The 24,146-nt window shown below is 54.5% G+C and overlaps 1 protein-coding gene across 3 annotated transcripts in view; it reads right to left on the minus strand.

Moving 5' to 3' along the window:
- Positions 1-24,146, minus strand: part of PIK3R6 (phosphoinositide-3-kinase regulatory subunit 6) — a 62,449-nt gene that overhangs the window by 19,839 nt on the left and 18,464 nt on the right. Inside the window, exons 4-15 of one of the 3 annotated variants that reach the window (XM_045490388.1) lie at positions 21,738-21,845; positions 12,994-13,077; positions 12,479-12,570; positions 11,800-11,868; positions 10,800-10,932; positions 9,690-9,759; positions 8,304-8,487; positions 5,548-5,713; positions 5,169-5,255; positions 3,411-3,834; positions 3,031-3,109; positions 2,188-2,310 (exon numbers count right to left, since the gene is read on the minus strand). In XM_045490388.1, coding sequence (XP_045346344.1) covers positions 2,188-2,310; positions 3,031-3,109; positions 3,411-3,834; positions 5,169-5,255; positions 5,548-5,713; positions 8,304-8,487; positions 9,690-9,759; positions 10,800-10,932; positions 11,800-11,868; positions 12,479-12,570; positions 12,994-13,077; positions 21,738-21,750 — 1,524 coding nt within the window. In that variant the 5' untranslated portion in view covers positions 21,751-21,845. Of the gene's footprint in view, positions 1-2,187; positions 2,311-3,030; positions 3,110-3,410; positions 3,835-5,168; positions 5,256-5,547; positions 5,714-8,303; positions 8,488-9,689; positions 9,760-10,799; positions 10,967-11,799; positions 11,869-12,478; positions 12,571-12,993; positions 13,078-14,476; positions 17,480-21,737; positions 21,846-24,146 lie in introns of those variants that run through there. The other 2 variants (XM_045490389.1, XM_045490390.1) reach the window with 2 other exon arrangements.

The raw sequence follows: 24,146 nt of genomic DNA on the forward strand, positions 1-24,146 counted from the left end.
CTCAGTCAGTTAAGTGTCAAACTTCAGCTCAGGTCATGCTCTCGTGGTTCGTGGGTTCGAGCCCCGCATCGGGCTCTGTGCTGACGGCTCGGAGCCTGGAGCCTGCTTCGGATTCCGTGCCTCCCTCTCTCTCTGCCCCTCCCCTGTTTGCACTCTCTTTCAAAAATAAATAAACATTAAAAAAAAAACTTAAAGAAAATAAGGTAGCTAAACTCCATAGACTCCTTCATACAACAGCAAGTGCTACCCAAATATAAGGGGAAAGAGACACCACCCACAACTACCAAAAAAAAAAGCCATCAAACGTAAGGAGCAGATTCAGCAAGAAAAACACGCTAAAAGTGTAGCTATCCTGAGGGACATACAAGACTTTTGTAAATAAAGATAAATCCTGTGCTCCCACAGGGAGTAACTTAACACGCTAAAGAGGCTAAGTCTCTTCCAAATTTCAATCAAACTCCCAAGGTGGTGGGGGGGTGGGGTGGATTAAAAAAAAAAACTTGACAAAATTCTAATATTTATCTGGAACCAAATATAGTCTGAAACTTCTTCCGGAAGAAGAGTAATGAAGTCGGTTTATCCTGCCTGCTATTAAAATATGAAAGTACTAATGTGTCCGGAAATGAATGGATCAGCAAGAAAGAATAAAAATTTGGTAAACGAGAAAAGTGGCATTTCAGACTGATGGGGCAAGATGGCTTGTGCTATAAATAGCTTTAGGACAACTGGCTACACATTTGGAAAAAAGACATTCGCATGCTTCACACAAAGCACTGAAACCAGTCGCGGGCACGTTCATTTAAATGTGAAAACCAAGGCATTAAAAGAGTTACAGTAAATTGTCAGGGAATATTTATCTACTCTTGGATGTAATTTAATCAGCAGAGGAGAACCTTCAAAGCAGGACTCCAAAGGCAGGTCTCTCAAAGGATAAAAGTTCTGAGTATGACATAAAAATATTAAACTTCTCGGGGCGCCCGGGGGGCTCAGTCGGTGGAGCGTCCGCCTCTTGGTTTCGGCTCAGGTCATAGCTCACGGTTTGTGAGTTCGAGCCCCGCATCGGGCTCCGTGCTGACGGCTCGGAGCCTGGAGCCTGCTTCGGACTCTGTGTCTCCCTCTCTCTCTGCCCCTCTCCTGCTCATGCTCTCTCTGTCTCTCATAAATAAATAAACATTAAAAAAATTAATAAAGAAAAAAAGAAAAAATATATCAAACTTCTGTAAGTCAGAAAACACTGCTGATGAAATTCACAGGCAAATAACAGAGTGGAAAAAAACGTCGGCAACACCTGACGGCTAAAAGGTTAAGATTCTCTTAGTAGTAGGGGCACCTGCCTGGCTCACTCAGTGCGTAGAGCCAGCGACCCTTAATCTCAGGGTTGTGAGTTCGAGCCCCACGTTGGGGGGTGGGGTGGAGTTTACTTGAAAAAAAAAAAAAAAGAGATTCTCCTAATATATGAAGATCTTTTCAAGTCACTGGAAGATGAACTCACGAGCCGTCTACCTGGAATCAAGCTGTCCGGTTCCGGGTGGGAGTCCACCTCTTGCCTTTTTACTTTGGACAAGTTCCCTAATCTCGTGCCTCAGTAGTTTGGTCTGTAAAGTGGGGAGATGGCGGGGCGCCTGGGTGGCGCAGTCGGTTAAGCGTCCGACTTCAGCCAGGTCACGATCTCGCGGTCCGGGAGTTCGAGCCCCGCGTCGGGCTCTGGGCGGATGGCTCAGAGCCTGGAGCCTGTTTCCGATTCTGTGTCTCCCTCTCTCTCTGCCCCTCCCCCGTTCATGCTCTCTCTCTGTCCCCAAAATAAATAAACGTTGAAAAAAAAAAAAAGTGGGGAGATGGCTACACTCGCACCTGCCGACAAGAGTGCCTACTTGGTAGGGCCGTGGAGTGTGAGTGCCCTTGAACAGCGCCTGGCACCCGTAAGCGCTCAGGAAACACGGGCTATTACACTCATGGAGAGGCCGTCCCAGGAAGCACCTTGGCCTACACACTAAGGAAAGAATGTTTTGCTCGATGGTCTGCCCGGTGTTCCACCCTAAGCAGGTGCCTGGGGGAATTTCAACCACCAGCTTCCATGCTTCCTTCTGGCCTCATCCCACCCCGGGGCGCCCTGGGGCTGACTCTTGAGGTCAAGGGTCAAGGGTAACATCTGAAATGCCCCCCCTCCCGCCCTCGCTGCCCCCTTACCATCTCTGCCAGCTTGTGGATGGCCGGGCACAGTGTGTTCACGGTGCTCTCATACCACGGGTCTGCGCGGCCCAGGAATGTGGCCAGCTCTCTGAGCTCCGAATGTCTGCATGATGCCTGTTTCTGGGGACAAGGGGACGGGGCAGACCCATCAGGCCGGGTCTCTGGCCAGAGGGTCCCCTCCGCAAACTGGCCTTGGGATTATGGTCCGATCACTGAACCTCTTGGGGCCTCGGTTTCTCTGCCATGTGAAGCCTATTAGGTCTTACACCTCAGAGGAAGCTGGTAAACCCTTAACTGAGGACCGCTTGCTGGGGACATTGAACGATGATCTTCAGCCTTGGAAGCAGAGAGACAAATACTGCTTGGAATTGAATGCTCCCCACTAAGCAAGCAGAGCGGGGCAATCGAATAATCGAAAAGCCGCCAAGGCGAGTCTGGCCCCCAATAGATCAAAGGGCTCCCACTGCCCGAAGCTTCTTTTCATGGGATCCCAGGAAGCATGCTGTGCGTGCGTGCGTGCGTGTGAGCCCCTGTTTGAGGAGAGGCTTGCAATAAATTCCACCAGGAAAGCAAAACAAAACTCAACACTGGGCAGGCTGCCCGCCCCCCCCTGCCCCCCCCTCCCCACCGAGGGGACACTGAGCCTCCGGGGCCTGCGTCTGTGGCTTCCGGGACACAGACCCACAAGGGCTCCCCCAGCCCCGCATCCTAAGGAAGGGTGATCCTAGTCCCTGGGGCCAGGGATGGGGCTAAAGCGTGTCCCCTGCCCAGCCCCTGAGGCAGGGGACGCCCCTCCCACGTCCTCCCCGACGTGCCTCCCCCCCTCCCCTGCCCAGCCACCTCGGGTGCCAGCACGGGGATGTAGTACAGCTGCAGACTGAGCCTGGGGGTGAGGCAGCACTTCTGGGTCTCTCGTTTCCTAGCAAAGGGGGCGGAACACAGGGGTCAGGGCAGGGGTTTGCGCTTCCAACGTTCCACTTCCTGGTTCTGCTCTGTATTCTCTCTTGGCCTGTGAGCGACCTACTCAATCTCTCGGCACCCGTTTTCTCATCTGCAGAATGGGCGCAGTGTGGTGACGAGGACCGCTGGGCTCGCCAGAACGTAAAGCGCCGAGCTGGTGAGCGCAGTGCCCCCTGGCGGCGGCGGCGAGCTGGGTCTGACGCAGCCCCGCCCCCCGCCCCGCCCCGCCCCGCCCCGCCCCGCCCCCCTCCGGGCCCTACCTGAGGCTGTGGTAGGCCTGGGCCAGGCGCCCCAGCATCCTGTCGTCCCCCAGCACCAGCACCCTGGCCGTGTGAAGCCGCGACACACCGGGCAGTAGCTCCCCGTCCCCACTGGGTCTGCCCGTCCTGCGGTGTAGACCCGGGGGCCCGTCCCAGCACGCGGGCATCAAGACGTCCGGGAGCCGCACCCGCTTCTTGACGCCGCCTTTGCGCTGCAGCCTGGCGCGCTCCATCTCGGGGCTGCCGGGTAGGGGCAGCTCGTCAGCCCCCGGAGGAAGGTCCCGCTCGATGCCGCTGTCTGTGGACAGCATGGACACCCGGGCCAGCTCCTGGTCCGGCCAGAGGCCCTGCAGATCCAAGGCCTCCAAGTCGGCGCTGAGGCACAGCTGGGATCGCGGGCGCAGGAAGAGCACCAGTTCCTTCCCTGGGATGCGGGGAGCGGGGAGGAGAGGTCAGAGGAGGCTGGCAGGGCCTCACCCCTGCAAGGCCTGGGCTCCCGTGTTTCTCAAACACCGTTCAGCTGGACAGAAGCCCCATAAGGTGCCCCGCGAAGGAACAAAGGTCCTGCGGTGAACAGAGATGGCGAAGCCCGCATATTCCTGACACCTCGGGTTGAGTACATGTACTCAAGGCTCTGAGAAGTCCTGCAGTAGTCAGCTACACTCGGTACCTTCCCCTTCGCTGACCCTGGAGCCCTCTTTATTAGCTTCCTCCTATCCTCTTACTGCCTGTGGCTTCCCCTGGGACACAGAGAGCAGACCCTGCCTACTCCAGGAAAGACTTCTAGGCTTTTCTTTCTTTCTTTCCTTCTTTCTTTCTTTCGAGAAATGTTTTTTTAATTTTTATTATTTTTTTTAATGTTTATTTATTTTTGACACAGAGAGAGACAGAGCATGAGCAGGGGAGGGGAAGAGAGAGAGGGAGACACAGAATCTAAAGCAGGCTCCAGGCTCTGAGCTGTCAGCTCAGAGCCCCACGCGGGGCTCGAACTCACAAACGGTGAGATCATGATCTGAGCTGAAGTCCGACGTTTAACCGCTGAGCCACCCAGGTGCCCCTAGGCTTTTCTAATCTACTTTCATTTTATTACCCATGAGGAAACTGAGGCCCAGAGAGAACACAGAGTCAGTCTAGGATGACCCAGCCCATGCAAGGAGGGACTTGGGCCTAGTTCACCAGCCAGCATTTCTCCCCAACCCCCACCACCCATCCCCACCTCTCTTGAGAAGAGCCAGGGACAGTGTGAGGGGAAGGCCAGTGTGGACAGAAGTGTGAGGCAAGCAGATCTCTCTGGAAAGACCCCTCCAGCTCCTGGAACTGTAACTTGTGTGTGACTGCCTCCTTCTTGGGGACATTCATTGTCTGTCGGCATCAGCTTGGGCATGTGGCACTTTCTAGGTGAGGCCAGTGGCTAAGGCACCGAGCTCTTCTGGCATAGAGAAAATGCGTTCCTCCAGACGTGCAGAACAGCTCAGGGAGCAAGGCGCACACACGTGAACACACACACACACACACACACACACACACACACACACACACAGATGTGCACACACACACGCAAGGACATAAATAGATACACACACGTGATACACGCAGTCACGCAGACACAGACCTATAGGCCCATGAAAGCACAGTTGCACGCACACACACACACAAAGACACGCGAAAGCACACACACACAGTGAGAAACACACACACACACACACACACACACTCATTTCCCTTCAGCTCTGCAGGGAGGAGGTGTGAGGCACTTACAGAGCTGTTCTTCATCCGTCCACAGGTGGAAGGTGATGTGGGGGCTGGGCAGAGGGATGTTTGGCTGCGGGAACTGCAGGGGGTCGCCTGAAAGAAGGGGGGGGGGCGGGCTGTGGGATTCTCCTCTGCTTTCCCCTGCGGCTCCTGGAGGGCCTGGGGGGCGTGCAGAGACCCTCTCTCCCCCATATGGTCCCGTCCAGGCTTCCTCTCTGCCTGCTTAGCCCGGGACCGTCCAAGTTCCCCCGGGCGGCCCTCGGTCCCCAGGCCCCCCAGGAGCCGCGCAGGCCCGCCCGCCTCAGCCACGCGCGGCAGGTGCAGCGCTGCTCTCCGGCGCCCCCCTGCGGGCCCTCGCCGGGCCTCGCCGCCCCCGCCCGCTTACCGCCGCAGCGCCCCCTGGCGGCCGCCTCCGGCCCCAGCAGCGAGCAGTAAATCTCCTCCAGCCTCTCCAGGTGTCCCTCCCGGCTCGGGCTGGGCTCGCTGGCCATCTGCTCCACGGCTGCCACCACGGCGTGGAAGTAGCGCTCCAGGGCCTGGCGAGGGCTGGCCTGTCGGGGAGGGGCGCCAGAGCCTGGGTCCCGGCCCAGCCCCCCCCCCCCCCCCAACCCCGGGCTCCGAGGTTGCCCGATGCTGCCCACACCTGCGCGTCCTCTCTGTCCCCCACACGGGTCTGTCCCGCAACGGCGGGACCCCAGAGGGGCAGGGAGGGCCTCCCTCGGGTCAGTCTTCTGCCCCCGCCTGGATGTAAACTCCAGGAAGGCAGTCTGTTTACAGCGGCATCCGCAGCGCCTAGAACACGCCCTGGCGCATGGTGGGTGCTCCCTAAATAGTTGCTGTATGGTTATTTTCTCGCCCTTGTTCTTTCAATCAGCTCACTTTGGTTCCCAGCTATTTCAGAAGGACAATTTATGTTGGTAATCTATATAAAAAGGCTAGAGTCACACGTCCCACTTAGAAAAATAACCAAGATGAATATAATCATCACAAACCACTATTTTTAAGTGCCAGCCTGCCAAGGCTTTATGGCTGGAAGCTTGCCTTCTCTTTTTAAAAAGAGAAGTTAGGGGCGCCCGGGGGGGCTCAGTCGGTTTAAGCCTCCGACTTCAGCTCAGGTCATGACCTCGCGGTTGTGGGTTCGAGCCCCGCGTCGGGCTCTGCGCTGACGGCTCAGAGCCTGGAGCCTGCTTCCAATTCTGTGTCTCCCTCTCTTTCTGCCCCTCCCCTGCTCACACTCTGTCTCTGTCTCTCTCTCTCCCCCTCTCAAAAATAAATACACTTAAAAAAAAAGAAAAAGGGAAGTGAGTGTTAAAGAAGTTAAACAAGCTGAGCCTTTCTCCTTAATGGGCATGGATGGGAACAGGTTTTGAAAGCTTCTCACTGGGCAATCCCATGCTCTTCAGCTCCTCCCTCCCGTGGTGCAGCTCTGAAACCCTGAGAAGAGCCCTGCATTATGTTTTCTGTCTTCCCTCACCACCCCCCCTGCCCCGGCACCAGCCAATCCCATCCCACAGCTCAGCAGGTGCAGGGCTCCAATGAGTCCACAGGCAGGCGCACCAGGGCTTGTTTTCCTCTCTGGTCTGTGCTGGGGGGGGGGTCTGCTGAGTGGGATCCTAACTTCCTGATTAAGGGAGGGAGGGTCATTCTGGGTGGCTAGGGCCCCAATAAACACTTGTGGAGCGAACAGATAATGCAACGAGAAGATGACCGAATCAGAGTTAGAAGGGGCCATCGGGTCCATTTCATCTCGTTGCTTAATTTATAAATACACTAATACTCATTGAGCACCCACGACATGCCAGACCCTATGCTAGATGCTGGGATACAGCTGTGAACAAAACGGATAAAAATTCCTGTTCCCAGGGAGTTTATATTATAGTGTATGTCTCTCTCTCCACCCCCCCCCCCATGATAATAAACAAGAGAAGTAAAATTTATAGTACGATAAATTGCAGAGAAGAAGGATGTGAAATTGGGGGCAGGGGCTGACATTTTAGATAATGTGATCAGGGAAGTCTCACCGACAGGTGACTTTTGAGTAAAGTCCTAAAGGAAGTGAGAGAGCGAGCCATGTGGATATCTGAGAGAATGTTCCAAGCATCGGAAACGGCATGTGCAAAGGCCCTGGGGTGTAAGCATGCCTGGCATGTTTGAGGGACAGTAGGGAGACCTATGTAGCTGGAGCAGAGAGGAAGAGAGGGAAAGTACAGATGATGGAATCAGATGGAATCAGATGGAATCAGAGAGGAAGCGAGGAGGTGGGACAGATCTCGAGGGTCTTGTAGGCCATTGAGATGTCTTTGGCTTTGATTCCATGCGCAACAGTGTGATAAATGCCATGATGGCTCCCCGGATTCCCACCTTCAAGACTGAGGCACTCATTAGCCCCGCTGCTGGGAGCATTAGCAACCGTCAGCTGTCAGCTGAGTCCCTTTCCATAGTCAGCCTCCGGCAAAAAAAAAAAAAAAAAAAAAAATGCCACTCTCCACGGTCATGTCCCTTCCTGAGGACCGTCCACGTCCAATAATTAATAGGTGCGGGAGTATTGAGGCCCGGCCTCTCACCCCAATTCGGGACAACTGTATACAGAGTTTGGTATCTCCTGCTAAAAAAGGGTGGTGGGGCTGTGGGGCCGGGAGGCGGTGGAACGGAAGTTTGAGGTCGGAGAGATCTGGGTTCAAATCCTGACCCAGTCACTTTGTACCTGTGTGACCATGGGCAGGTTATCAACCTCTCTGTGCCCCAGTTTTAATGATTCTACCCATTTCACAATGTTGTGGACACGTGCTGAGCCTTTTTTAAATGTGATACATGTAAAAGTGTCTAACGCCGTGCCTGGGACACCACAGACATTCAGTCGACAGCACCTGTCCGGGTTATCGTCGTCTGTATTATTAAGGAAATAGACCAAAACGTTGACTGGGAATACATCTGGGTGGGCGGGTGTGAGCGATTTTTCTTTCCTCTTTCGGCCTGCGTGCATTCCCGCCCCGGATTTTCCTTAATGAGTGCGTACTCCTTCCGCACTGAGGGGGCAAGGGTGGGCTGAACCGGGGAGAAGGAGAGCAGACGGGGAGGAGAGCTGGCGTGTGCGCGCAGGGCCCCGGGCGCAGCCAAGGAGGGCTGGGGCGGGGCGGTTACCTGCAGCTTCCTCTGCAGAGCGCCTGCGTGGCAGGCGTCCCCCAGGGCGGCCTGCAGGGCGTGGGCGACCACGTGGCGCATGCAGGCCTCGGGCGTCTGCTGCGCCTGCGCCGCCTCGAGCTCCAGCAGCAGCGCGCTGCACACGGACGGGGACACCAGCTCGGGGTCCACGAAGAGGAATGCTCTGAGGGCAGAGGTGGGGGGGGGGGGGTTGCTGCAGAGGATGGCTGCGGCGGGGAGAGCGCCTGGAAGGGCAGCGTGGAGCCCTGCAGCCCCCGAGTATGTTGTTCCTCCAAAAACAGGAGCCTCGGATTCCAAAGTCTATGGGGGTTGGGGCGCCTGGGTGGCTCAGTCGGTTGAGGGTCAGACTCTTGATGTCGGCTCAGGTCATGATCTCGCGGTTGGTGGGGTGGCGCCCCGCCTCGGGCTCTGCGCTGACGGCTTGGGATTCTCTCTCTCCCTCTCTCTCTGCGCTGCCCTCTCTCAAAAATAAATAAACTTAAAAAAGAAGTCTCTGGGGGGACAGCAATAGGGAGGAGTGGGGACTGTGGCAAATCAGAGAGCAGGCAGGAACAGCTGGCCCCCGTTGGGTGCCCCCCTAGTCTCGTGTCCAGGTAAATCCCAAGCTAAATCCTGTCCCCCACCCCCTCAGCTCTGTGGTCCACTGACGACATCGCCCTCCAGGAGGGACCCTAATTCCTTCCTGCCCAAGCGGACTCTGGACCCTGAGTGAGCCCCGCCTCCTCCCATCACCCTATCATGCCAAGCCTGCTCTCCCTCCCACCCCTGCTCTCCTTCCTGGCTCCCGGCTCCTCTGGGTCTCTCCACCTCACCTCCCTGCACCCCCCATGAACACAGCCTCAAGCCACCCCTTCCAGGGCCGGGTCAGCAGCGGCACCCCCAACTTCACCGGCCCCTCTTCCCCACACCAACAGCAGACATTTCCTCAATCTTATCCGAAGGGCCAGGCACAGACGGAAAGCCCCAGATTTCACGGTGTGACTGTGGCCTGGACCGTAAGCAGCCGGGAGCCACCTCTGGCCGGCTGGCTGGCTGGCCGGCTGATGCTGCATCATGGCCAAGGGCGGGACGGAGGTGGAACGACAGAACTCCAGACTGGCCCAATGCTCGTATCACCTTCTGCATGTGAGCGGGAGGGCTCTGAGCCAGCCCCAGAGGACAGACCCACCACCCTGCTTCCTGTGATCTCCAGAGAAGGCGGGCCCCGCCCACCCTTGCAAATACACTCCGCCCCGGGACAAATGCCATGGACAGGAAACTCTGCTGGGGTTCCTCCCCACCCAGCCTTGTCCCCCTCAGTGAGCAGTCATGGCGTCCCAACACCTGGAGGGGACGGAAGCCAGCATGCTGTCAGGGGTCACTCACCTCTCCTGGTAGGGGTACAGCTCACTCGTCAGGTTCTGCTCAGCAATGACCAGCCTTTGGTACAGTGTCCCTGCAAAGCAGACCGCATCAGCCAACCGGCTTCTGGTCTCTGACCCCCATTTCGCACCCTCCATAGAAGGTGCTGGGACTTTTGAGCTCCAGGAACCTCGGAGGAAAAGCAAGACCGTGGATGTAGCTGCACTGCAGCTCTTATCTGAGACGGCTCTCACCTGGGACAGGTCTCACCTGGGACAGCTCCTACCTGGGACAGGTGTCACCTGGGACAGCTCCTACCTGGGACAGGTCTCACCTGGGACAGCTCCTACCTGGGACAGGTCCTACCTGGGACAGGTCTCACTTGGGACAGCTCCTATCTGGGACAGGTCTCACCTGGGACAGGTCCTACCTGGGACAGGTCCTACCTGGGACAGGTCTCACCTGGGACAGCTCCTACCTGGGACAGGTCTCACCTGGGACAGCTCCTATCTGGGACAGGTCCTACCTGGGACAGGTCTCACCTGGGACAGCTCCTACCTGGGACAGGTCCTACCTGGGACAGGTCTCACTTGGGACAGCTCCTATCTGGGACAGGTCTCACCTGGGACAGGTCCTACCTGGGACAGGTCTCACCTGGGACAGCTCCTATCTGGGACAGGTCCTACCTGGGACAGGTCTCACCTGGGACAGCTCCTATCTGGGACAGGTCTCACCTGGGACAGGTCCTACCTGGGACAGGTCCTACCTGGGACAGGTCTCACCTGGGACAGCTCCTACCTGGGACAGGTCTCACCTGGGACAGCTCCTATCTGGGACAGGTCCTACCTGGGACAGGTCTCACCTGGGACAGCTCCTATCTGGGACAGCTCTCACCTGGGACAGGCCTCACCTGGGACAGCTCCTACCTGGGACAGCTCTCACCTGGGACAGGCCTCACCTGGGACAGCTCCTACCTGGGACAGCTCTCACCTGGGACAGGCCTCACCTGGGACAGCTCCTACCTGGGACAGCTCTCACCTGGGACAGGCCTCACCTGGGACAGCTCCTACCTGGGACAGCTCTCACCTGGGACAGGTCTCACCTGGGACAGCTCCTACCTGGGACAGCTCTCACCTGGGACAGCGGTCTCGGTTTTCAGCCTTATGGCGCAGTCCAAGGCGACCGTGCAGTAGGGGGCGGGCAGAGTTAGCAACCTTGTGCAAAAGGTGTACGTTCTCCGGTAGAGCTCCTCCGTGATGCCCGTGGCCTGGGTGGGAGGGAGGAGTTGGGCGCCCAGAGCCCTAGGTCACAAAGGGTGCTGGGTGGGTGGGAGGGTGGGGTGGAGAGGAGGAAAGGCAGGTCTGACAGCCAGACCTGGGCTCACACCTCCCTCCCAAACGAACACCCCTAGTCTCTTCGCCCGGCACCTGAAAGACACCTCTCCGACACCCCACTCAAACTCGCCCCGAAGGGGATCCATCTCACCCTGTCCTGCTAGCAAATCCCCTCCCCTCCCCTGCCCTCCCCTCTGCTTGTCCGGGCAGCACATCCCTGCGGGGCTCTAGGCTGAAAAGTTGGAGTCTTGTCTCCAGCCTGCTGGGCGCGATATCCCACAGGCATGACGCTCCCAGTGCAGTGGCCACGGGGCTCCGCTTCCTCCTGCGCCTTCTGCCTTGGCCCCAGCCCAGCCCCCTCCTGCCCCTGGATCCCGGCAGCCCCCGAACTGTTCTCTCTGCCCCTCATCTCCCTCGCTGCCCTCTCCCACCCCCTGCGATCGTACACAGCTCCTGATCGCTCTTGTCGAGACATTTTCTCCGTGGCTTGTCCCTTTCCTAAGCAGGGGTCAGTGATGGCCCCCGGGGGCGCAGGGGAGCAATCCCGAGGACCCCATTCCGGCATTCGAGGCTCTCCTGCCTCCCACGCACTGCTTTCCCAACTTCCTCCCCAGTAGCCCGCTTTGTGTATTAGGGGCAGGGCACCGCGAGTGTGGGGAGGACGGTTTGGGGCAGGCCACCCAAGAGTTCTCCGAGGCGCGCCCAGGCAGAGACTGCGTGTCTCCTGCGGGAGAGGACAGTGTCTGGCCCTGCCACGTGTGGGTTGCCACGACCGCCCTGACCCTCGGCGTCACGCTCACCTTAGCGAGCACATACATTAGCGTGTGCAGCAAAGGAATGATCGCGTGCCGGATGTCCTCGCTTTCTGCCTGGAAAACAGGAGATCGCAGGGCATTTACTGGTCTGGGGGCCCGGGGGAGGGGGCATGGGGTGGTGTGGAGGGTCACTTTCGGCGGTCCAAGAACGATTTTGAAAACGTCACCCTAAGGGAAGGAGGGGAGCCCCGGAGGCGGGGCTTGCCCTGCGCCTGGGGGCGGGGATGGGAGGTGCCAGGCCACCCCCCCCCCCCACTCTTCCCCTTGCAATGCAGGAGAGAGCCAGAGTGGATATTATTTTTTTATTCAATGTTAATAAAAAATCATGTCAAAAAAAAAAAAAAAAGAAGAAGAAAGAAAAGGTCATAAGAAATAGGCATTTATGTTTATCGATATTCTGTCTCTCTGCCAGTGGGGGCTTTTCCATTTACGGTCCTGGGGGAACAGGCTAAGTCAAGTGAAGTAATGAGAGTCAGGATCAAGAAAATCTCACTGACAGAAGCGTGCAGGAGGGAGACACGGCTGGCAAACATCATGCTGACAGCCCACAAGTGACCGGAGTCTGGGGGACGCGGCTCTGATGGCCCCGAGGCCCCAGCTGGCTGGGACTCTCCCTCTCCCTCTCTCCTACCCCCGCCCGCCTCCCCGAAGCCCCAGAACCCACCTTCTCCAGTTCTCTGAGCAGAATGCGGACCAGAGCCGGACTCTTTCCAGGATCTCGCTCGACCTTCTTATGCAGGGACCATCTCCACATGCCTGGCCGGGAGAAAGGGGAGCCCGGCACACGTAGGTGGGGCAGGGGGCTCTTAGCGGGGGACCCCCGGAGCGGGACCCTGCGCCCTGGAGCCCCAGACCGTGACTCTGAGCAGCCACGAGTCTGACCCCTCAGCTGGGCATCTGGCTCTGGGGCCACGTGGCTGGACTTCTCACCCGTGGAATTCTGCTCTGCTGATATTTGAGGACAGGGGGCTCTCAGGGCGGAAAGGCAGGCAGAGGGACACTAGGGGGACACAGCTGTATGCCTGTGGCTTAGGGACCGGCGATGTTTGTAGGTCTGCGCCCGGGGCCACGTTTCTGGGAGTCTGGCGGGCGCAGAGGGTCGAGGGGAATTTGGTTCGCCAGGGGGGTTGGGCAGGTGGTTGGGAGAGATCGTGGCAGAGGCCGCCTGCTGGCTTTTACCTTGGTTGCTCTGCAGGGCCGGGGCCTGGGCGCCGAGCTCCCGGAGCACGGCCTGCACACTCCGTTGGAGGTCCAGCTCGGCATCTGGGCGGCAGGGGCGGGCGAGCATTGAGGCCAGGAGCTTTGGGGCCCCCGGCGTCCCCCTCCCCCCCACCCCTGCACTCCCTGAGACCGTCTTCAGCCACCCTTCTCCAAGCCCCAAGAGGTGCCCCGAAGTGGCCAGCTCGGAGCAGACAGCGGGCACACGGGCCCGAAACACAGCCTTTCAGTCACCATCTCCGTGCGCTCCGTAAAACCAGAGTGCTGTCAGTGTGCCCCCGGCGGTACACGGGATGGTTTTATAGGGCCCTCAGATGATCCTAAAACAATCAAATCGCTAGGCTGTTATTTTAATGTGTGCTCGAAAAAAAAAATTTTTTTTAATGTTTCTTTATTTTGAGAGAGAGCGCGAGCGAGCAGGGGAGGGGCAGAGAGAGAGAGAGAGAGAGAGAGAGGAGAGAGAGAGAGAACCCCAAGCAGGCCAGCGCAGAGCCCAACATGGGGCTCGAACCCACAAACCACGAGATCATGACCGGAGCCGGAATCGAGACTCAGACTCTCAACCGACCGAGACACCCAGGCGCCCCTGAAAAACAATATTTCTAAGGGGTTCCTCAATCGATACATGAAGTGAAAATTTAAAGCCAACCGAAAGAAACGGGTCAGATAAATGCTGGGGCAGGAGGTGACCGTGCCCCTGATCGAGTGAACTCAGGCTCTAAGTCACCTTCCCCACCCCCACCCCCCATCTTGGCCCCGGTCCTGCCTTCCGCCTGCCTGTGGACTGGTTTTAGCAGAACCCTCTCAGCAGGAACCTGCACCCTCGGTGTCTCCTCCCAGGGATCTCCCATCCACTGGCCCCCTCGCCGTCCACTGGCTACCACCCCCCCAGCCGTTTGTCTCTTTGGGGGGCCGAGCCCAATCTCCGTCCCCTGTTGAAATGGCCTCAGAGCCAGTCCTCACCATCTGAACAAGTGAGGTTCACTGGTAACGGGGAGGAGGCCCCTGGCCCATCTCCCACTACGGGGAGGTTAGCTGGGCTCTGTGCGGGCAGCCCGTCGCCCGCTGTGGGGCCACTACGGGGAGCCGTGGGCCCTCACAGGCTCCTCCTCGGACACTGGGGCCCTTCTCCGTGCCTGACTTCCACGCAGGGGTCCCCCAGCCGCCCAGCTGAGCCCTTCTCCTTCTCCTTCCCTCGGAGCCAGATGTCGGTCCGCACCCTCTCCCTTTCCTCGGTCCCCGCGTGGCCACCCTGCTTCTCGAAGGCTCCGGACTAACACAGGAAGCCCAAGAGACGCTCTCCACACCACAGAGCCCTCTTTACCAGCAGCTCCCGACAAGAGATCGAATTTACAGGCAAGCGTGTGCGTTCTTGGGTTCTCAGACGCTGCAAACCACACGCGTGTCTGGGGTTCCTCTTTTGCCTGCTTGTCAGGAAACTTACAGTCAGACTGGGGCCCAGCGTCACAAATCAGCTCATGTCAGGGGTCAGGGACCTCTCCTCCCACATCCTCTTCCTGCTCTTGGTTTACATCCTACTGAACATAGATCTTAATTGCCTCGAGCGCCTTGGGAAGCAAGCAGGATCGAGATCACAATTTTCAGAAACCAGCGCGTTGCAGTTCAGGAGTCAGAACGGGGTTAGCCGAGGACCCGGGGTGAGCCGGGGCTTGGGGACCGGCCCCTCCAAGGCTCTGGCGTGAGCTCTGTTAAGTCGGCCACCTGGCTTCTCCAAAACCCTCACCTTCTACCTGCCTCTCCCCTGTCGCCCTGGGGCACATCGAGGCCCGTTCTGGAGCCTTCCCTGAGGCTGAGAACGGGCACTGGCTGTTACACCCCACACCTGGCCACCCAGCCACCCTGCTGGGCACTGAAGCATCCCCCCACACTGGCCAGGATCACGAAGCCTGGCACGAAGGCTGGCCGCAAGCTGTCTTCCCATCTACCGGTCTCCACCTTGCATGAAGATTTAAGGAGTCAGTGCAGGCTGAGTTATGAAAACATTATGTTATGTCTACTTCCTTCCTTCCTCCTTCTCCACCCGCCTCACCAAGGACCACACAGGCTGGGAACCGTGCACGCGGTGATCTCCCCCCTGCCCCCTCACTCAAAGGGCAGTCAAGCCTTTGTCTTCTGAGCCCTGGGTTCCTCCGCTTTGCAAAGGGAGTTCAGCTTTTATGTTTCAGAGAAAAAATAGAGAAGTTGCCAGTAGCCCCAGGAGACAACCCCAAATAAAGTGTGTTTTCGAAAGTCTGGGCAGCCAGAACAAACTCTCGGGCTTTGGTCCACATCTGGCTTGCAGACGTGTTTTGTTTGGGCTTGCAGAGGGTCTCGAAAGGAAAGGAGAAAAAAGGAATCAGCTGCCGACATTGACAAATCAGGAGATTTTGCATAAAAGTTGGGTTTCTGGCATCTCTTGAAAGCCCGTTGACATCAGGCACGCATTCTCCTCACATGGGGGCAATCGATGGGCCACAGCTATTCTGGTTCCTCACAGTGCCTCCCCTCCCGGTTTCCCCCATCCACACCCTCTACCCGGCCCCTGAGTTTGAGACCCCTGTCAAGGGGACGGAGACGATGAGCTGGATTATCTCAGAGGGGTGGGGGTGAAGGCTGATGCTTTTAGTCCTAGAGGAGAGTGATAACCCAAAGGGAAGCAGAGAGGCTAGAGTCCCCTGGATTGGGAGAGCCCAGACCAGGGCTGGCTGGGACACAGCTCACCGGGGGTGGCAAAGATCTCGGCTGAAGGCAGGTGAGCACGAACCTCTGACCTTGAGGGTCACTGCTGTGGTCTCCTGGGTCACCTTTGCCAGCACTCAAGAATGTCCCCAAAGGAACCCCCTCTCTCCCTATGCACCATGCAAGCCTAGCCAACCTGCTCAGGGGGCTGCAGCTACAGAGGACTGAAGACCACGGACTTTTCCATCATGAAGACTTTGTAACCCCTGGGCTTACAAGATCACAGAGAGGGGGAACCACCCCCAAGTGAACGACATTGGAATTTGTACTGGCCGTGGCAAAGGAGAGCTTGAAGCTGGATTTGATTGCATTAAGCAAAAGAAAGAAATGGAGTATTTCTTGTCCCTGAAGCGTCTCAAGGTTGTTCATATACGACATGCACGTCTACCATCATTCTTGACTCAGAACGGCCAATAAATAAATAAACATTCCGAATTATTATCCTTCCCTCCATCCAGGAATGTGGGATATTGTCACGTTACTATTAATATCTGACATTTAAATAGCACTTGAAAGGAATACACACAGAAAGTCGTACGCAGGCATGGCAAGACGATGTCATGTGTTCATCAAACCAATCTCATGTTTGTCGCGGGTAGACGGGAAGACTACATTTCCCAGAGTCCCCTGCAGTTATGGGAGCCATGTGCTGAGTCCTGTCCAATGGAATACGGCAGACACAACATATGACACATTCACGCCTGGTCCTGAAATCCTCTGCACTAGCCTCCACCTCTCTCTTCCCATTCCGTGGTGACCTTGGAAGACATGTTCAAGGTGGCAGTACCACAAGAAGGAGGGAGAACTCAGTCCCCGGAAGACCGGAGCCCACGCTGGATGGCGGTGTGCGAAATAAGCATTTGTTGTGCTAACCCACTGACATTGGGGTTATTTGTTACGGCGGCTAGCATTCTCTGACTGACCCGTGTACTTGCAGAGCATTTTCTGGCATATTACCTCATTGAATTCTCAGCAGAACCCTGGGGGTTTGCCCTGCAAATACTCTTCTCTCTGTTTTTTAGATTCCAGGTCGAGAGCTCTTACCCTTGCCCCCATATTGCCTCTCCAAGCACAGAGGTCAGGCCCAGAGGGATTGGAGAGGCTCTCATCCCATGTTACAGACGGGAAAATGAGGCTCTGAGGGGAGAGGTGATTTACATAAGGCCACAGAAATGCGGGCACAGAGCTTTCTCTTTGACAAAGCCTCTTCTTCTAAAGCTGCACTCTTACGTGTGTCCATCCACCTGCTTACCCGGAAAAGGGAGAGGAGGAAATTCCCAGGTGAGACTATGAACGTATGTCTTATCTATGAGTGTCTGGGCTTTGAGTGCTGAAAATCAATATGCTGGATAAAGTCGCCCCCACAAAGATTCCCAGCTCTCAAACCAGGGTAGGTGTTGTGAGGCTAAGGAGCCAATAGGGAGGGATGGAGAGGTAGGGTCACAGGGTCCTGGCCCCAGTAGGACTCCCTTAGCTCAAGGTCCACTCTTCAATTTCTGGCCATTCTAGCCTTCTGTGATCCCAAACAGAATCACATCTCTCCCAAACGCTTCATGGAATGTTTTCCTTTCCTCCCCTTCCCAATCTAGGCTTCACAGGAGAATCACTCAGAAAGCTTTAAAAAACACGAATGTACAGGGCGCCTGGGTGGCTCAGTGGGTTGAGCATCTAACTCTTGATCTCATGTTTCATGAGATCAAGTCACACATTGGGCTCTGAGCTGACTGTATGGAGACTGATTGGGATTCTCTCTCTTCCTCTCTCTCTCTCTGCTCCTCCCCTGCTCTCTCTTTCTCTCTCTCTCTCTCTGCTCCTCCCCTGTGTGTGTGCTCTCTCTCTCTCTCTCAAAATAAAATAAAATAAAATAAACTTTAAAAAACCTCACTAATATACAGCTCACCCGAAACCAATTTAAATCAGATATCAGAGTATGAGAACTAATGTTTGTTTGTTTGTTTTTTAATAGCTCCCCAGGACACTCTAATGTATCATCAGGATGTGAATTACTGTCTTAAGTAAATCTCTAAAGTGATAAGCTTAGAGTTCTGGGTAATTGACCTGTTAGTCAAGAAAGGAGTCAAGTGCTAAAATGCTCAGGCTTCACAGAGGACAATCATCCCTGCATTAAGAATGAAGGTCACAGGGTCAGAATGGCTCCTTCCTGGCTGTCACGGTGGCAGAAGGAGATGCAAAGGAAATAATTGGAGAAAGTTGAAAGTTGTCATTGTTAGCTTGTTTTGCAATAGGTGTGGTGTCTGTTCAGAAATGTAACTGTGTGTGTGTGTGGGGGGGGCGACTGGAAGGCTCAGTCTGTTAAGTGTCCGACTTCAGCTCAGGTCATGATCTCACGGTCCGTGAGTTCGAGCCCCGCATTGGGCTCTGTGCTGATGGCTCAGAGCCTGGAGTCTGCTTCAGATTCTGTGTCTCCCTCTCTCTCTGCCCCTCCCCCACTCATGCTCTGTCTCTCTGTCTCTCTCTCAAAAATAAATAAACATTAAAAAAATAAAAAATAAAAAGAGAAGAAACGTAACCCTGGGAGCTGGGCAGTAGACATCAGTGCTCGAGGTCCAGCCATGACATGAAGAAAATCTTCCAAGATTTTTCCAAGCAGACCAGTCTTTGTCTTCTGCAAGTTACCCCACACCTACTTGTCATCGTTAATTTTATGTGTCAACTTGACCAGGGCCACAAGGGGCCCAGATATCTGGTCAAACATTCTTCTGGGTGTCTCTACGAGGGTGTTTTTGGATGAGGCAAACATTTAAATCAGTAGACTGAGTGGGCAGGTGGCTCTCCCTAACGTGGGTGGGCCTCGTCCAATCAGTAGAAGGCCTGAATAGAACAAAAGGCTGACACCCTCCACCCGCCCCCAAATAGCCTTCATGGTAACGTGAATAAATCTTCATAATAAATATAATGAATCTCCTTATAATAAATATATATCATAACTCTCATATAATAAATATAATAAATCTTATAATAAATCTCACGCTAGAGGTGCCTGGGTGGCTCAGTGGGTTAAGCATCTGACTCTGGATTTCGGCTCAGGTCGTGATCTCATGGTTTGTGGGACTGAGCCCCATGGCGGGTTCTGTACTGACAGCATGGAGCCTGCTTGGGACTCTCTCTCTCTCTCTCTCTCTCTCTCTGTCCTTCTCCCCTCTCTAAACAGATAGATAGATAGATAGATAGATAAATGTTAAAAAAATAAATCTCATTCCATATATGTGTGTATATCCTACGGGGGCTGTTTCTGTGGAGAAAACCTTGCTAACACAGCCACAGAGGACCACGGCATCCATCCGCATCAGGAGGAGTGGACATGTCCCTCCAGACGAAAGGGTGACAGGCAACCTCAGGTCACTCGGGACACACAAAATTATCACCCAAGTGGTTGAATTTGCGACTCCCAAGGGACGTTTCCTCCAACTAGGGCGCTGGAAAGAATTGCCCTATTCTGCCTTCTGGGCATCAGCCGCCAGAATCAGCACCCCCTCCCTGGACGGAGAGGGAGAACTCACCAACAGAGTCTTTCTGGGCCCCTCTCTTTGAAAACTAACCCCAGGGCCCGTTACTTCACGCCGGGTGAGCCATAAAACAGTCGAGGACAGCCCAGTTCACCGGTGGCCCTGTTCAGACGGGGGACTCCTGAGGCAGGTTAGTTCCGTGCAGGGGAATGTCACTTAGCAGCTCGGTTTCCATTTCAGAGGGTGACTTTTCCCCCACCTTGACCCCGGAGCTGGGGTCTGTTCTCCCAGATCCCACGAGTCCCCGCACGCTGACCACGTGGACCTCGCGGACCGGCCTCCCCACCGGGGACTCAGGACTCGCCTGAAAAGCCCCGGTGCTCCCACAGCTCCGTCTGGACGTCTCAGCTTACTGAAATCTGCCCTCAGCACCCAGACGCACCATTAGCTGGAGTCATGTGGCTCCCACTTCTCTTTTATGCCCATGCCCGGGACCCCCTGGCCCCCACGTGGAACAAGGGCTCAGATCGTTCAAAAATGGGTTGCATTCTTGGCCCTGTTTGCAGGGATGGCCAAATGACAGTAACGCGGGCGCCTTGGAGCGTTGCCTTCTGCATGCCTCTAAAGAAATACCTTCCCTTTCAGGGGCCCCTCTTCTGAACGCTAGGATGAGAGAACCCCTTAGGGCTACAGGAAGGTGGGGCAAGTTCTAGGCATCTGTAATTTGGGAAGACAGCCGGGACAACTTCAGTTCTGATCGTGACGGCGAGACGCCCCTGGGGAGCTCCCGGGGCCAGCCTCCTAACTGGGGGATGTTTTCTTTCCCCCATTTGATTCGGGGGCGGCCATCTGTCACATCTTCGGTGGAGGCTGCCGGTGGTCTCGCCCGCCCAGCAGCCCTCGCTGCTCATTGCACTCCAGGCGCCCTGCTTCGCCTTGGCCTGGAGCAGACACAAAACCAAGCTGGCCAGTGGACTCTCTCTCCCTCTGGGTGAGCCCCGTGCAGGTGATGGCCGGCAGGCAGGAACGCGGGAAGGGCACTCTTTGTGTTTGGGAAATTAAACCAGCCACATGCGTTTCTACTGCTTGTATCCAAAGGAACTTCACTGGCACACCTCTCTTCCTAAAACGCAGCATGGCGTGCATCTAATGTTCTACGTAAAGCCAGTGCAAAGTAAGTTGGTTTTGAAATGTTGAGATTTTTCGGGGCGCCTGGGTGGCTCAGTCGTTTGAGCGTCCAGCCTTGGCTCAGGTCACGATCTCACAGCTCGGGAGTTCGAGCCCCGCGTCGGGCTCCGGGCTGACAGCTCGGAGCCTGGAGCCTGCTTCTGCTTCTGTGTCTCCTTCTCTCTCTGCCCCTGACCCACTGGCATTCTGTCTCTGTCTCTCTCAAAAATAAGTGAACATTTAAAAAAAATTTTGAAAAAAGAAATATTGAGATTTTCACACTGCTGGCTCCCCTCTGCCACCCTCTGGACCGGGCAAACCCCAGCTAGTGAAAGATAACCCGGAATATTGCAACACAGGGATTTGCGGGCTTGCTCGATTCAGCCCGAGCCTCTTCCGGCTGTGGGAGACTCTGACGGTGACGGGGTGTGGAAAGGATGCGTGTCTTAGGGATAATAACGACCCGTGGAACTGCACTTGCCTTGGCTGTGCCTTCCCCTTCCCTGGGATAGGGGTCTTCTGGGGCATTAGCGTCTAAGCCTCGTGAGAAGTGCTCTGTGATTTCCTGGGTGACCATTAGGGGATCCGTATCTTGAGGGAAAGGTCATCCCTCGTCCCAGGTTGACAAAGTGTGAAGAGCGTGGGCTTTGCCATGAGCTAGACCTTGGTTCCGATCCTGGCTCTGCCACTTATTAGCTGTGCAGCTTTGAGTAAATGACCTAACCTCTCTGGGCCTCTGTTCCCCTTTTCCATAAAACAGGGACAAGGGCATTGATATTGTCCCGCACAGAACCCTTCTGACGACTGCCCGGGGAAATCCACAGCGAAATCGTTAAGGGCACGGCGCTGGAGCTAGCCTGCTGGGGTCAAGTCCTGGTCTGACTGTACAAAGCTATGTGGCCTTGGGAGCAATACCTGTCCCCGCTGGGCCTCACTTTCTCTTTCTGTAAAATGGGGGCAGCGATAACATCTATCTCAGGGGGCCTTTACGAGGACTCCGTGAGTTAATACTTGTCAAGGGCTTTTGTCGCGACTTGATAGATTGTAACTGCTACCGAGGCGTTTGGTAAATGAACCCAAGCGTCTGGCGATAGATCTTGGCTATTGTCATTGTCCTCCTCAGTGTCCAGCTCAGTGACCTGCAAGGAGCCGGGGCTCGTACAAGGGCGTGGAGGTCCGCTTCTCAAGATGTTCTCACACGGGGGCGGCTGAGATGGGGGTCTGAGATGGCAGCCCCAGGGGGGCACTGTCACCTGCCAGGGAGGTCTTCCCCTGCGAGGCAGCCGGACGCACTCGACCCCTCCCCCCCCCCCCCAACCCGGTCACACTGACCTGAGCTCTCCATGGGAGCCCGGGGTACGTGTGAAGAGGATGTGGTCGTCTCAGCAGCAGAGTGGAAAGTGAGGTGGTTGTTTTTCCGCACAGACGTGGTTCTGCAAACTAAGAGGCAGTTAGCGTAAGTGGTTGGAAGGTTACAGAAAGTGCGTCTGGGGGAACGGAGGGGCTCCTGGGGGACCCAGGCTCCCAGCATGTCGGAGGAAAGGCTACGTTTATTTAAGAAATTCCTCTGCGGTGCTGGCTCTGAGCCTGGCACTCTTCTAAACACTGAAAAATGACCAACGTTTAAACATTTGCATTGACCTTAGGAGGTGGGTACTATTTTCTCTCCATTCTATAGGCAGGGACGTTGAAGCACAGTGAGGTTAAGTAACTATGGAAGGTTTGGGCGCCTGGGTGGCTCAGTTGGTTAAGCATCCGGCTTCTGCTCAGGTGGCGATTTCACGGTTCATGAGTTTGAGCCCCACATCGGGCCTTCTGCTGTCAGCACAGAGCCCGCTTTGGGTCCTCTGTCTCCCTCTCTCTCTGCCCCTCCCCAGCTAGCACTCTCTCTCTCTAAAAAAAAAAAAGAGACTACAGAAGGTCAAATAGCTTTACCAGCTCAGTAAAGGACTGAGCACTGGACTCAGACTATCTGGTTCGAGCCTGTGCCCTCAGTCACGACCCCCACCCACCCCACCGTGACCGCAGTGGGTGACCCCCCCAAACCCTGCTTCCCAGAGCAACAAACTCCACAACTAAGTGAACTACACAATAAATGAATGAAAACATACCTGGGAAAGCTAATTTGGAGAGAGAGAACAATAAGTAAATATTAGGAATGGTAAAGGCCATATATATACAATGAAATGAAATTATAATGCACTCTGAATAATTTTAGCCTACTGATAATCACAGAATGAGTATTAAAACGTGTTATACCATTGGCAATGTTTAGAAAGAAAACACACATACATATCATATATGCATATATATATGTATATCATATACATATATCATACATCATGATGTATATCATATACATGTATCATACATGTATATGATGTATACATATATCATATATATATATATATATATATATATATATGATATATGTAGCAAAACAAAATTCTGAACCCTATATATCACACCTGGTTTTCTAGGAAAATAAAAATGACCCAAAGGCTCCAGAAGAATTAGGAAAACTACTTATGTTAGTGATCAGTGAGCAAATAAAGAAAGTTGTCCAAGAACCAGTTCTTAAAAAGTGATATATATCTCAGATGGTTCCTCTGATAAGTTCTCTCAAACCAGCAAAGAAAAATGTTATGCCGTGACAACTGTTTGAAAGCATAAAGAAAGAAGGAAAGAGTCTCTGAAAAAGCCAAGTTATCCCTGATAACAAAATCTAATAAAGATAGTTTCAAAAGTAGACGAAGCACTCCACACCCACTGGGATAGGTATTTAGGGGTGCCTGGGTGTGGGTGGCTCAGTCGGTTAAGCGTCAGACTTCGGCTCAGGTCATGATCTCATGGTTCGTGGGTTCAAGCCCCGCGTCGGGCTCTGTGCTGACAGCTCAGAGCCTGGAGCCTGCTTGGGAACCTGTGTCTCCCTCTCTCTCTGCCCCTCCTCCACTCACGCCGTCTCTCAAAAATAAATAAACATTATAAAAAAAGAAAATAACTGATACTATCAAGTGTCAGTAAGGACGTGGAGAAATTAGAACCCCTGGTGCCCTGCAGGTTGGAATTCAAAATAGTACAGCTGTGGTAGAAAACAGTACAGTGATTCCTCAAAAAGTTAAACACAGATTTACCATACGCCCCACAAATTCCACTTCTAGGTAAATACCCAAAAGAATTGAAAATAGGGATTGTAACAGATACTTGCACACCAATGTTCATAGCAGCATCATTCAAAATAGCCAAAAATTGGATACACTTCAAATGTCCGTCAACAGATGAACGGGTAAACAAAATGTGGTCTATCCATACAATGGAAAATTATTCAACCTTAAAATGGAATGCAATTTGGATACATGCTACAACATAGATGAGCCTTGAAAATATCATCCTGGGTGCAATAAGTCAGGCCAAAAGGACAAATATTATATGATTCTGTTTACATGAGGCACCCACAATAGGGAAATCTACAGAGACAGAAAGTGTAACGGAGGTTATCAGGAGCTATGGGGAAGGAGGAACAGGGAATTATTATTCAATGGGTACAGAGTATCTGTTTGGGATGTTGAAAAAGTTCTGGAAATGGACAGTGGTCATTGTACAACATTGTGAATGTACTTAATGACACTGAATTGTACACTTTAAAATGGTTAAAATGGAAAATTTTATGGTATGTATATTTTGCTACAATAAACAGATATCAAAAATATAAAATAAATATTGCTAATGAATTCACTGAAT

Source organism: Leopardus geoffroyi, chromosome E1 (genome assembly GCF_018350155.1).
Source record: "Leopardus geoffroyi isolate Oge1 chromosome E1, O.geoffroyi_Oge1_pat1.0, whole genome shotgun sequence".
Classification (NCBI taxonomy): Eukaryota; Metazoa; Chordata; class Mammalia; order Carnivora; family Felidae; genus Leopardus; species Leopardus geoffroyi.